Source organism: Anguilla anguilla, chromosome 3 (assembly GCF_013347855.1).
Source record: "Anguilla anguilla isolate fAngAng1 chromosome 3, fAngAng1.pri, whole genome shotgun sequence".
Taxonomy (NCBI): domain Eukaryota; kingdom Metazoa; phylum Chordata; class Actinopteri; order Anguilliformes; family Anguillidae; genus Anguilla; species Anguilla anguilla.
The window spans coordinates 70,324,594-70,339,593 of record NC_049203.1 but is presented as its reverse complement, the minus strand read 5'-3'; the positions used below and the strand labels follow the sequence as shown (position 1 = coordinate 70,339,593).

The 15,000-nt window shown below is 48.4% G+C and overlaps 1 protein-coding gene across 3 annotated transcripts in view; it reads right to left on the bottom strand.

Annotated features, from left to right (window-relative positions):
* Positions 1-6,351, bottom strand: part of LOC118224407 (neural cell adhesion molecule 2-like) — an 89,486-nt gene extending 83,135 nt beyond the window's left edge. The window contains exon 1 of one of the 3 annotated variants that reach the window (XM_035411933.1): positions 6,058-6,351. In XM_035411933.1, the coding sequence (XP_035267824.1) occupies positions 6,058-6,109 (52 nt within the window). In that variant the 5' untranslated portion in view covers positions 6,110-6,351. The remainder of the gene's footprint in view (positions 1-6,057) is intronic. The other 2 variants (XM_035411930.1, XM_035411931.1) reach the window with 2 other exon arrangements.
* Between the last annotated feature and the right edge of the window lie 8,649 nt (positions 6,352-15,000).

The following is a 15,000-nucleotide window of genomic DNA, read 5'->3' as shown; positions in this document are numbered from 1 at the left end:
GAGTACCACACACATCTCTCTGAGCAGACTCACACAGTCAGGAGCTGGAGAACCACACACATCTCTCTGAGCAGACTCACACAGTCAGGAGCTGGAGAACCACACACATCTCTCTCTGAGCAGACTCACACAGTCAGGAGCTGGAGAACCACACACATCTCTCTCTGAGCAGACTCACACAGTCAGGAGCTGGAGAACCACACACATCTCTCTCTGAGCAGACTCACACAGTCAGGAGCTGGAGTACCACACACATCTCTCTCTGAGCAGACTCACACAGTCAGGAGCTGGAGAACCACACACATCTCTCTGAGCAGACTCACACAGTCAGGAGCTGGAGAACCACACACATCTCTCTGAGCAGACTCACACAGTCAGGAGCTGGAGAACCACACACATCTCTCTCTGAGCAGACTCACACAGTCAGGAGCTGGAGAACCACACACATCTCTCTCTGAGCAGACTCACACAGTCAGGAGCTGGAGTACCACACACATCTCTCTGAGCAGACTCACACAGTCAGGAGCTGGAGAACCACACACATCTCTCTCTGAGCAGACTCACACAGTCAGGAGCTGGAGAACCACACACATCTCTCTCTGAGCAGACTCACACAGTCAGGAGCTGGAGTACCACACACATCTCTCTCTGAGCAGACTCACACAGTCAGGAGCTGGAGAACCACACACATCTCTCTGAGCAGACTCACACAGTCAGGAGCTGGAGTACCACACACATCTCTCTCTGAGCAGACTCACACAGTCAGGAGCTGGAGTACCACACACATCTCTCTCTGAGCAGACTCACACAGTCAGGAGCTGGAGAACCACACACATCTCTCTGAGCAGACTCACACAGTCAGGAGCTGGAGTACCACACACATCTCTCTCTGAGCAGACTCACACAGTCAGGAGCTGGAGTACCACACACATCTCTCTCTGAGCAGACTCACACAGTCAGGAGCTGGAGTACCACACACATCTCTCTCTGAGCAGACTCACACAGTCAGGAGCTGGAGTACCACACACATCTCTCTGAGCAGACTCACACAGTCAGGAGCTGGAGAACCACACACATCTCTCTCTGAGCAGACTCACACAGTCAGGAGCTGGAGAACCACACACATCTCTCTCTGAGCAGACTCACACAGTCAGGAGCTGGAGTACCACACACATCTCTCTCTGAGCAGACTCACACAGTCAGGAGCTGGAGTACCACACACATCTCTCTCTGAGCAGACTCACACAGTCAGGAGCTGGAGAACCACACACATCTCTCTGAGCAGACTCACACAGTCAGGAGCTGGAGAACCACACACATCTCTCTCTGAGCAGACTCACACAGTCAGGAGCTGGAGAACCACACACATCTCTCTGAGCAGACTCTCTGGTTTGACATGTCCAGCCTGTTTGGATGGGTGGCAGATTTCTGCCTGGTGAGAAGAGCCTTTGTAGCCTGAGGAATTCCTCACTGTGCATTCATCACTGTAAATATTAAGATTAATCTATAAACATTACATATTCATTACTGTAAGTATTATGTATTCATCTCTGTAAGTATAACATAATAATCGGTAAATATTACATGTTTGCCTGCAAATATTGGATACTAATCTACAAATATTGTATTAGTCTCTGTACATATTAGATATACATTTCTGTAATATTATCTCAGTAAGAATTATGTATTAATCTCTAAATATTAAGTATTCATCTGAATAAATTTTATGCGTTGATCTGCATACAAGTTAAGTTAATGTAATCTGAAAATGGATAATAACTAAAATATATACCTAAAATACTGAGGAAAATGTGCCACAACCTTTATTCTTTAGTGTATAGGTTATATTAGTGCATGCACACATATACCTAATATGCCGTATGCATGTTACAGTAACATATACAGAGAGAGAGAGAGAGAGAGAAGAGGAGAGCGGGGGTGAGAGAGAGAGAGAGAGAGAGAGAGAGAGAGAAGAGGAGAGCGGGCGTGAGAGAGAGAGAGAGAGAGAGAAGAGGAGAGCGGGGGTGAGAGAGAGAGAGAGAGAGAGAGAGAGAGAGAGAGAGAGAGAAGAGGAGAGCGGGCGTGAGGATGTGTACACACAGTACACACGCATAAGGGGTTAATGTACACAGAGCGTAATCTTTAGAGCGGTGGAGATCAGACTGCTGAAAGGGCAGTAATAGAGGAGGAGAGGTGAAAACAGAGGCCCTTCAGTTTTGTGTTTCACACGCTTGACGTTTAAATTGACCCCGCTATTATCCGCAATCCCGCTGGTTGCCACGGTTTCCCAGACTCAATCCCGCCGCGTGGCATTCCCAGTTCTGCACGTGCTCAGACGCTGCGCGTGTGACGCGTGCCTCCCCCTCAATTTAGCCCTCCATACAACCACCCTCCTGCCCCCGAACCCCCCAGCCTCCTGCCCCCCGAACCCCCCACCCTCCTGCCCCCGAACCCCCCACCCTCCTGCCCCCGAACCCCCCAGCCTTCTGCCCCCGAACCCCCCACCCTCCTGCCCCCGAACCCCCCAGCCTCCTGCCCTCGAACCCCCCACCCTCCTGCCCCCAAACCCCCCAGCCTGCTCTCCATCAGGGGAACCCCCCTCCCACCAGAACCCTCCTGCCCCCGAACCCCCCAGCCTGCTCTCCATCAGGGGAACCCCCCACCCTCCTGCCCCCGAACCCCCCAGCCTCCTGCCCCCGAACCCCCCACCCTCCTGCCCCCAAAGCCCCCACCCTCCTGCCCCCGAACCCCCCACCCTCCTGCCCCCGAACCCCCCAGCCTCCTGCCCCCGAACCCCCCAGCCTGCTCTCCATCAGGGGAACCCCCCTCCCACCAGAACCCTCCTGCCCCCGAACCCCCCAGCCTGCTCTCCATCAGGGGAACCCCCCACCCCCCCAAGCCCACAGGAGCAAGGGCACATGTCCGCTAGGGGAAACCCTGGCCCTCGCTACCCCCAGGCCAAACTAGGGGAAACCCAAATTAGAAATACTTCACAGTATCGGGACCCAAATTATGAATCTGGTACCTTTCAGGGACCCGTCGAATGCACATGCTAGCACCGCCTAGTGAAGTGCAGACTCGTTCTGGGACCCACCTCATACACCCCCGCACCCCATTTTGGGTCCGACCCACAGTTTGAGAAGCACTGAGGTACATTAAATAAGGGTGTTTGGTAAGAAGGAGAGGGACAGTGCGGGAGAACACCACCGCGGGTCCGGGTTACACCGGCTATGGCTCAGCGAGGGCCTCACACATCCTGAGCCCCAGCTTATCGCTTCATGGAGACTGCAGACAGCCGCAGATAGCATCGAAGGATCCGGCGTGGCCTGCAGTTAACACGAAAACAAGCAAACTCCTGCGTGTGTAGTGCTCGGCAGGGCTCTGTCTCTACTGACAGCAGTGCGTTTCCACGGTTATCTCAGCCCTGCCACACTGTTGCTCATTGTTACATCACAGGTCTGAATACAATGCTTATTGTTACATCACAGGTCTGAATACGATGCTTATTGTTACATCACAGGTCTGAATACAATACTCTCTTTATGTTGCTGCAACGTTGGATCAATGTTGTGAGCCAGCACGGATGCTGAAGCCTGTTACAAAACCTCTTTGAGTAAAGGAAGCTCTTACCCAATGTGCACCTGCGTGCTTTCAGTGAGACCTCTCCAGTCGTTTCCTTTACCAACCAGCTAGAATGCTTTTCATATTTATGTTGTTTAGCAGTGTGTGCAATGCGGTGTGCAGGCATGTTCTTGTTTGCACTGTTCCGTGAAATCTTAATTAATGTAAAGACCTTTTCACAGAAAGAAGAATAAAAATAGTATGTTCCTTTCATAAAAAACACACACACAGATAGAAAACAGCTTGATGGCCTGATGGGTATTTGAACATTTCAAAGCTCTCAGATGCAGCGTATGCAATCTGTGGATGTAAGTATAACTCCAAACTCTCAGCAGGCTCTCCTGCTCATCCAAAGCACTGTGATCTCACACTGAGAGTCTCTGATTCACATATGGGGCTGGGGAGGGGGGGGAGCTTCACACTCCCCCCCCACCCCCCCAAACAAACCCCAAAAAAGCAGCAGCATCCCCTCCCGCTGAGAGAGAAAACCGCAAACACAAACAGCGTAATCGCAGCTTCGGATGCCAACATGTCCGTGAGCAAGCCCTCTGAAGCTCGGAGACGGGATCTCCGCACACCACTCCGTTTCCAAGCAGACCCAGGAGCTTCCGCCTTTCTGACAGCCTTCTGCTCTGAGAGACGCAGACCAACCCACTGATGCTGCATTACTGCCATCATCATCATCATCATCATCACCACCAACATGACCCTCATCATGAGCAGCATTAATCATGGACTGCTATAGACTGGTCCTGTTTATTTAAATGTAATCCAACTGCCAATAACAAAGTGGTTGACCCGGCACTTCATTTTAAATGGGTGTGGACTGGCTTATGGGTTGGGTCATACACAGGTGAGCTGTTTATTTGAAGTACAAAATAACAGTCTTATAGGCTGGAACGACATCCAGCAGAACAACATGTAGTTATGAGGGGAAAACTTGGTGCAAGGGATCCTTCCGACAGCCAGTGCATTTAACGAATGGTAGCATAAGTACAACAAGTTGTATTCCAAAACTGGAAATAAAACTGATTGAAAACCCACAGAACGAATGTATCAAGGAATAATGTGAATTATATTTACTGCACGCGTATATGCCTAATATACTTGTAATGTTACTATTTTTTGACTTGCGAGAGTGGTTAACTAAAGGAATGAAAGTGTGTTAAAACTGCAGACACACCGTAAAATATCCTCTGTTATTTCCACTCTAACAGAGTTAATTCAACTCTTAACAGATAACATTTGGTCCCACTCTGAAATATAGGACCAAATGTTATCTGTTAACAGTTGAATCGACAGAGTTGAATTATCACTGGACATTTTGCAGTGCGTGCACGCGCTCAGCAGCGGAGGCCGTTGAGGACGCAGGAGGAGGTCACGTCACCTGGACAAGACCACGGTCAAGCGCGAGCCCCCGCGCGCGAGAAGAACATCCTCCAGACTCCCGCTATATCCGCGCGCAGCGCTCTATCCCCACCTGCCGCCCTGCGTCAGGAGCCAATCTGCACGCGGGCAAACAAGCGCTCTCCTTTCCTCCGGGTCTCGCGCGCGCGCCTATAGCTCTGCAAACTTCAAAGCCATTGCAGGACACCGACCACAGAGCGTGAGGCTGTAAACATCATTTGATCTGTGCGATTTAATCATAGCTCCCTTATTTATCCAGACAAACACACATTCCCACCTCTGCCCGCACCAAATTTTAAGACAAGCGTGTTTCTTTCATTCAAATGTTCCATGTAGCGTTGCAAATAAAATTAGTCTATTTTCAAAGTTGGCGGTAGCATTTGCAATAAATTAATTGTCCTATAATTAAGAATTATGACATCGTGCATATGTTGTTGGCGCGTATACCCCGTGTGTACATAAACTTAGCTTTTCCGCCTGCGCTTTTTCTGCTTAATGACTAATTTCCGACCAGAATTTGTGGTGTTCAACCCCCACCGAAAAAACAGGTCCTCTTCGTTCGACGGTCGCATTAAACGGCTGCACTGCTCAGTTCTGCACCGGGAAGCCCGTAGATCGCAATCGCACGCAGTCCAGCCCGACCGCGACACAACGAGCAACTTGCCAGGTATCGAAATAGATGCGAATACGGTGACACTCCTGGGACCATGCGAGTGGACGGATGTCGCGTGAAGGAAAATCTGAACATTCAGACAACGATTTAGACTTAAGACACTGAACTAATCTGTAATTATCGTTTTGCTGTCTTTCGTTTCATGGCTTCACATTGGATTTCTCTCGGAAAAGAACGTGCTCTAACTACAAAACAGCGTCGCCCGACTAAACCGCGCATCCGGTTCTGTGTGTTCTGCCTCGGCTCCGCTCACAACCCAAAGCACTTCCGAGCAAAAGCCGAAATGTGACCAGCGCGCGCGACTGCAAGCAAGCAACTTCTGCCTGGTTGTCACGCAAATTAGCATTCTGTCTTACCTTGGCAGCTGCACGCGAACAATCCCAGGAAATAGACGCGTGTCAGAATCATTTTCGGCGGGCTCGCGGAGGGACGACTCCCCGTGTTTGTAGTGATTTGAGACAGCTGTCGACTAGAGACGACCGACCCTTGCGCTCCTCTCTCTCTCTCTCTCTCTCTCTCTCTCGCTCTCCCTCTCTCTCGTTTGCGATCCACAGTGAAGCGCAACCAGCTGATTCAATGCAGTACTTGTTCAAACAGCTGGACAGGCTAACAAGTATGCGTGCGTAGCCCCTTGTGGCTCATGCATTGGAAATATTAGCATGAAAGCAGTAATTATGAATGTATAAGGATCACTCCTACTCTAGACAGACCAGAGGTTCTCAAGGTAGATTCGGAATGCATTGCCTCCCAAGGCTGAAGAATTTGTGTAATTGAAAACGTGTTAAAGTTCGACTATGACTGCGTTTAGTTGACCAGGTGCCCACTGATTTACCACAGCAGAGAGATAAATTATTACAGAAAATTAAAGGGAATGATCTGTCTGATTAAATGTTTTAAAATGTGAATATGGCACGTTATAAATTCATAGTACACGCTGTTATTTATTATTCAAGTAATCTCTCAATGTATATCAAGTTTCCAGTTAGAAGCTCATTATAATTTGGGGGGTTTGCACTTGAACAAAGCCATTAAAAGCCCCCTTACCAAGGTTGCCCATCACTGCATGTGGCACACAGAAGTGTGTTTGGCAGCCCTCTTTTGGCTATTTGCACAACATCACTCAAATAGTTTTGAGAGCCCTTTCTGCTGACACAGCGGCATTGAGAGAGAGCATCAGGTCTGGCTCTGAGAGTAACAGTGTGTAATGTTCAGTGTGTTGGACTCTGGCGCTGAGGGTAGCAGTGTGTAGTGTTCAGAGTGCTGGACTCTGGCAGTGTGTAGTGTTCAGTGTGTTGGGCTCTGGCGCTGAGGGTAGCAGTGTGTAGTGTTCAGAGTGCTGGACTCTGGCAGTGTGTAGTGTTCAGTGCGCTGGACTCTGGTCCTGTGGGTAACAGACTGTAGTGTTCAGTGTGCTGGACTCTGGTCCTGAGGGTAACAGTGTGTAGTGTTCAGTGCGCTGGACTCTGACAGTGTGTAGTGTTCAGTGCGCTGGACTCTGGTCCTGAGGGTAACAGTGTGTAGTGTTCAGTGCGCTGGACTCTGACAGTGTGTAGTGTTCAGTGCGCTGGACTCTGGTCCTGAGGGTAGCAGTGTGTAGTGTTCAGAGTGCTGGACTCTGGTCCTGAGGGTAACAGTGTGTAGTGTTCAGTGCGCTGGACTCTGGTCCTGAGGGTAACAGTGTGTAGTGTTCAGTGCGCTGGACTCTGACAGTGTGTAGTGTTCAGTGCGCTGGACTCTGGTCCTGAGGGTAACAGTGTGTAGTGTTCAGTGCGCTGGACTCTGACAGTGTGTAGTGTTCAGTGCGCTGGACTCTGGTCCTGAGGGTAACAGTGTGTAGTGTTCAGTGTGCTGGAATCTGGTCCTGAGGGTAACAGTGTGTAGTGTTCAGTGCGCTGGACTCTGACAGTGTGTAGTGTTCAGTGTGCTGGAATCTGGTCCTGAGGGTAACAGTGCGTGTAACTGTAATAATGCTGCACTCCCCAGGCACTTTCCCCATAGATTTCCACTGCAGTTTTCACCTTCATGTGCACTGATGAACGTATTCAGTAGGGGAGGTACAGGCTGTTGATTCATTTGGCTGAATTGACAGAGTGAACCCTCGACATACAATTAATGCAACACGTTGATAATTAAACCCAAATTGTTTTTAATTAATTTTGGCTGCCGTCGACAAAACACATAAAGGAATATAAAAACCCTGCTCTTTCTTTCTCCGGTGTTTCAGGAAAAAGATCTGTGTAATGCGGCCCGGTACATCTCTGGGGGCCAAACTGTCGAACGGCACACACACAGAGGCAGTGAAATTTGCTTTTATGTTTCCGTTTATTGTGATGGATCACAAAAAGCAAAGCCGGGCACGCAGGCATTACCCACCCCCCACCCCCACCCCCCACCCCCCCCCGCTAATTTCCCCTCAACTAGGCAGGTGAAAGCCGCAGAAATCAATGAGTTTGACACACTTACAATACTCGTCAGAATTAATGACTTCAATTTCACAAGCTGAGCGAGACGGAGGTGGAGAGAGAGAGAGAGAGAGAGAGAGCGAGAGAGAGAGAGAGAGAGAGAGAGAGAGCGAGAGAGAGCGAGAGAGAGAGAGAGAGAGAGAGAGAGAGAGCGAGAGAGAGAGAGAGAGAGAGAGAGAGAGAGAGAGAGAGAGCGAGAGAGAGAGAGAGAGAGAGAGAGAGAGAGAGAGAGAGAGAGAGAGAGGGAGAGAGAGGGAGAGGGAGAGAGAGAGAGAGAGAGAGAGAGAGAGAGAGAGAGAGAGAGCGAGCGACGCTCACACAGGTAATTCGTTTTAAAAGGTCTGTAATCATGCAGATTCTTTCTTTTTTTTTTAACCAATTTTGTTGTTAAAGTTCAAAGGAACTCAGCTGGGCAACGGCAGTGCAATCACCACAACCTCCAGGAAAACAGCGGAAGAGAATCACAATGCTGAGGGGATTTAATATTCCCTAAAGAACGCCGTCTTCACCACGCGACCTTCCAACACCGCTAACACAGGCTCACACTCTGAGGTAACAAAATAAATAAATAAATAAGGAAAAGATACTATTTTGTCATGAGATGCAGACAACAACCACGCTCTAAAGCGTCTGACTGCCGGGGAAATATTCCGCAAAGGCTGAATGAGAGTTTGGGATGAACCGCACCGCAGCCTGGAGGCCAAGTGAATCACTCAGAGGGTCTCCCCTGCAGCGCCATGTTTCCTGAGGTGTTGACCTTTCTTCTTTGATATCGTTCCTGTTTCTGGATCTCTGGGTTAAGTTCCTGTGTCATAGATCCTGTATTAGGATCTTGGGGTTGATTTCAGTGTGACATATCCTGTTTTAGAAGCTCTAGAAGCTGTAAAAAAAAAACATCTCTTCTATAGATTTATTTCTAAAATATTTGTTCAGGGAATGTGTCTTGTTTGTTTCTATGCTTTCTTTTTTTTTGGGGGGGGGGGGGGGGCAGGTGTTTGAAATTAGCCTTTGGCTATATACAGCGCATCGGATGTTTGTTTTATCTACAGCAGGCACCGTGGAAACGGGGAGGCTCTGATGGTGATGCTGCAGCGGGCACCGTGGAAACGGGGAGGCGCTGATGCTGATGCTGCAGCGGGCACCGTGGAAACGGGGAGGCGCTGATGGTGATGCTGCAGCGGGCACCGTGGAAACGGGGAGGCGCTGATGGTGATGCTGCAGCGGGCACCGTGGAAACGGGGAGGCGCTGATGGTGATGCTGCAGCGGGGGTCTCCGCCCTCCTGGGGTCACGCTCCACACAGCTCCCTGCCAACGGAGCACAATTTAATGGCGTTTAATTCGGCACACATTAGAGGAGCGCAGGCCTGGAGAGAAGCCAGATTAATGTTTACTCCCTCTTTGGGCCGCTGCTGAAGAGAAGAACACACGGGCTGATGTTCTGCATATGAAGCCATCAATAAACGGTCTGATTAAATTATTACTGCAATCAATACACGGTACACAGCATGGCACAACCAACCCAGCATGCATGCACACATACACACACACACGAGCATGTGCACAAATACACACGCGCACACACAAGGGTGTGCACAAATACACACTTGCACACGCATGTACACAAATACATGCACACACACACACTCACGCACACAAATACACACACACACACCAATACAACCATGCACACACAAGCGCGTGCACACAAATATTCACATGCAAACATAAACACATGCACACACTCACGCAGGCACACACAGACTAACACAGCTAGTGCTGCTAAAGTAGCTAAGGCTGTTAATGCAGCGAAAGCAGCTAAGGCGAATAACACAGCAAGAGCCGCTGAGGCAGCTAACACAGCTAGCCCTTCTAAAGCAACTAGGGCTAATACAGCTAACACAGCTAGCCCCGCTAAAGCAACTAGGGCTAATGCAGCTAACACAGCTAGCCCCGCTAAAGCAACTAGGGCGAATGCAGCTAACACAGCTAGCCCCGCTAAAGCAACTAGGGCTAATGCAGCTAACACAGCTAGCCCCGCTAAAGCAACTAGGGCTAATGCAGCTAACACAGCTAGCCCCGCTAAAGCAACTAGGGCTAATGCAGCTAACACAGCTAGCCCCGCTAAAGCAACTAGGGCTAATGCAGCTAACACAGCTAGCCCCGCTAAAGCAACTAGGGCTAATGCAGCTAACACAGCTAGGCCGCTAAAGCAACTAGGACTAATGCAGCTAAGGCAGCTAAGACAGCTAATTCAACTAAAGCAGCTAAGGAAACTAACAGCAGCTAATACAGATAAAGACCCTTTTTCCACCTTGCACACCATCAATCCCTTAGAGTTTGGCATCAAACACATTGCAGTAAAAGTTCTCTTCACATCCACCCTGCTAATGAGATATACCAGCTGTGCTAGTTTTACCAGAATCTGGCTCAATTCCCTCTTCTCATTCGATTCTACAGGATAGTCAGCAGATGGATTAAACATTCATAACAGTGTCTATTTTAAAGACCGTTTATTAGGACATAACCATTTCAGACTGAATTACACCATGCTACTACAGGAAAATCTGGTACACACACACACACACATGTACACACAGCAGGTAAATGTCACACACATACACTCACGTGAGGATTTATGCACATGCTTCAAACTCACACTAACACAAACTCAAACGCATACACGCACAGACACTTAAAACTCATGCAAGCAGCTACACACATACAAAAACCCACATTCATAGCAGGACACCCCCTTCCAGCACACGCACACACGTACTCACACGCACACACACGCACACACATACACATACACACACACATACGTGCACACAAGCTGTAGCAGGACCAGGGGTGTTGGGTCTCAACTCCGCCCAGGATCAGCAACAAAAGTGCAGCACACAAGGTAAATGGTACCCAAAGTTTATTAGGGGAATTAACAAACTTGGGGAAAGGGGGGGGCGGGGGGAGGGAATTAGGGAAAAGTCCTCGTTCTCGTAAACCAAAGTCCGAAATCCAAAGCCAGATCCTTGTCCAAAAAGGGGATGGTTCCACGTGCAGGGTTGTCCGTTCGCTCCAGTCAAATCCGTCCATCCAAAGCAATTTGCTTTTCCACTCACTCTCTCCAGTGCTTTTCCCTCTCGGTACTTCACCCCGAATGCCAGGGCAGTTCTCCTTTTAAAGCTGCCGGTCGAATGGGATGCAGGTGCGTCTGGTTATCCCCGGAACTTCCCAATAAGGCTCGGGGGTGGAGCCAGCGCGCCACCACGTACGTCCCCTCAATCACCCACACACACACACACACACACACCCACACCCACACACACACACACACACACACATACAGACACACACGCACACACACATGCACACTTGTGCAGCATGTGCACTTGCAGTACATAGATTAGTGCTTGGTTCTTTATACATCTGCATTGCTGCATGACTGAGCAGAAGGCACAGTTCTAACTGATTATCCATCCCAATGCCATTAATCCCCAACACATCTCCGCAGAGTTAGAGTCAGGTTAACCGTGTAAGACAAGCGTGGGTGTGACTGCTGCCCTCCATACTAAACACAGACTGGGCGGGACAGCCATGTGTCACAGAAAACAATAAAATCCTGCGGCAGCCCTGAAGGCCCGAAAAAAGGGGGTTTCTTCTCCTAAGGCTTTTGCACATTTCTGAGTTCATTTAACTGAGTTTAATTAGTCATTTAGCAGACGGTCAGATCCAGAGTGACTGGGCTGATTGGCCAAGTGTGAACAAGAAGTCCCTCCCGGTTTACATTCATTGGTCACTTGTGATGTCACACAGGATTGGACAAGTTCGTGAGTGGTCAGGGGGTCAGGGTTGGGGGATGAGGTGTGAGAGGGTGTGTATAGTGTGTGTGTGTGTGTGTATATAGTGTGTGTGTGAGAGGGTGTGTGTGCATGTGCGTGTGTGTGCGTGTGTGTGAATTCTCATTGTGCCATGCTCAGCTGTAGTGTTTTTCAGGCGTTGATTTATTATGGCCATCAATCACCTGCTGACGCTCGTTCATGTTTGTGTGTGACAGGCAGAGTTATTATTAATACAGCAGAGCACAGGGAAAAGGGGAGGAGCACACGCATGCACACGTACACACACACACACGCGCACGCACATACACACACACATACTCTCACACACACACACACCACTCACACACGTACACACACGCACATACACACACACATACTCTCTCACACACACACACACACACCACTCACACACACACGTACTCTCACACACACACACGCACACGCATGCACACACACATACAGATGCATATTTATGCACAAACATCCACTCACTCCTTCACTTTGCTGTGGGTAGAAATTTCTCTCGTCATCAATAGAAGGCAAAAAATGCTTATTATGCAAAATATTTTTGGAGTAATCATTAACTCATTCTATATTCTCTCTGCTTCAAAAAAAAAGCATCTGGTTTGTAAAGGAGGAGTGCGGCACACACAGAGTTTCCCAAGGTCAGAATGAATTAACTGATGCGGAACGGGTAGAAGTATAAAACACCACACCAGCAATTATAAATCACGGATGATACTCCTCACAACGCATAAATATTGAAATATACCAATTAATGCGAAACGTGGCTCATAATGACTGCTGGTTGCGGGAGATATTAATGGGTCTCGGGGACTCCCGGCCTGCAGTAATGAGGGGGGGGTGATCGAAAGCCACACAGCGAGGCAGGACTGAGGGAGACTCAGCATGATGAAGAACAGCTTTACATTCAAAATCCCCTCCAGACAGAAAATCTTTATTTGTGACAGATACGAAAATGTGTGCGTGTGTGAGACAGAGAGAAACGGAGCATATTTATGTGTGTGCGTGTGTGAGAGAGAGAGAGTGTGTGTGTGTGTGTGTGAGAGAGAGAGAGAGAGTGTGTGTGTGAGAGAGAGAGAGAGAGAGAGAGAGTGTGTGTGTGTGAGAGAGAGAGAGAGAGTGTGTGTGTGTGTGTGAGAGAGAGAGAGAGAGAGAGAGAGAGTGTGTGTGTGTGTGTGTGTGTGAGAGAGAGAGAGAGTGTGTGCGTGTGTGGAAATGTAACATCCTGTATTGTAGAGCTGATCTTCTTGTCCACACACTCAGTGTGTACTGGGACACTGGAGGAGATGAGCTTTTGGGGGAGGCCATGGGACTGGAGTGTGGTTTATTCTGCTCTTTCAATAAAAGCAGTGCACTCTATTAGCACTGATGCTCCAGCAGGACATGCCTGGCATACCTCACCCACACAATTCCAGGTAGGAGAAATCTGGTCAAGACCTGAACAACAGGCACCTGAGAGACAGCGAATGGGCAGGAGAGAGAGAGAAAAGAAGAGAGAACAAGAGAGAGGAGAAGAATCGAGGGATAAAGAGAGTGAAGGAGAGAGCTAGGGAGTGGGAAAGAATGAGCATGAAAGAGAGAGATACTGTCTTGCGGTAAGACTCTAAATAAACCAGAACAAACTTACCTTTTAGCTATCTCGGATGGATAGACCGAAAAAGACCATATGAGCAAATAGTATCCGACAGATCTTTGAACAGTTGTCCAAATTGGAATAATATGTCAAAGATTACCCAAACCCCGTGGGTTCCCTATCACTGAGCAGAGGCTGTGTGAAAAACTGCAGGAACTCCATCAAAAGAAAGCTTTTAAATATCAGAATTTCTAATTAAATAGCCTTCAGCTAAACAGGGGGGGGGGGGAGGTGTTATTAAATATCTTTGATAAGATTCAGTGTGTGTGTGTGTACTTACTGATATCTGAAATCAAAGAGTAATAACCCCTGTTTTCAAAAGCCAATATGAATTAAACCTGAACACTTACTGAGCCATGTTATATTACATGCAGCAAAATAAACACAAGAATTCTAAAATTCCTTAATGAATAAAATGTCTTGAGTAAAAGCCAAATTGGGTTTTTACCAAATGTACATATTCACACCCTAAACACCCTAATACAATATTATTAATGCAACAGTCGGTCAGTCTGAGTACAGTGCTGTTTAATATCAATGACCTGGCTTCAACAGTCGGTCAGACTGAGTCCAGTGCTGTTTAATATCAATGACCTGGCTGCAACAGTCGGTCAGTCTGAGTCCAGTGCTGCTTAATATCAATGACCTGGCTGCAACAGTCGGTCAGTCTGAGTCCAGTGCTGCTTAATATCAATGACCTGGCTGCAACAGTCGGTCAGTCTGAGTCCAGTGCTGTTTAATATCAATGACCTGGCTGCAGTACTGGAGCGGTCAGCAGCCCCTGGTCTCACCCGGCATGGCGTGAAAATAAAAACCGTGCCGTTGCCTGATGACCTGGTTCTGCTGTCGCCCACGGCACGAGAGCTGCGGCCAAGCCGGCATCCGCTGCATTAGTGCTGCCAGACCTGGGCCCTGGCAGCAAACAAGAAGAAAACAAAAACGTTTTTCAAATTACAGTATTTCAGAAAAGAACCAGATGTCAGGTTTTTCTAAATTATGGTATTCCAGAAATGAACCAGATGTCAGGGTGTAAAATGCTATTTCACGATTGGACATTGCAGAACTTATTTAGACAGAAAAATAAGCTCAACAGGAAGCTGAACTTGGCAGCAAAGGAAGTGAAATAAGGCACACACAAGGTAATTATGCCACAAGAGCGCATTAAAATGAAAATGATAATTAAAATCTGGATAAAAATATTTAAATCAGTCATCAGTCAATCAATTGCACTTTATGGCTGTGAAGTGTGGGGTCCAATCGCACATCCAGATCTCGGTAAACAGGAGAAACACCCAAAAGGAACCTTCCACTCTTTCTGCAGTGGCAGGTCCTAGCAGCAGCCT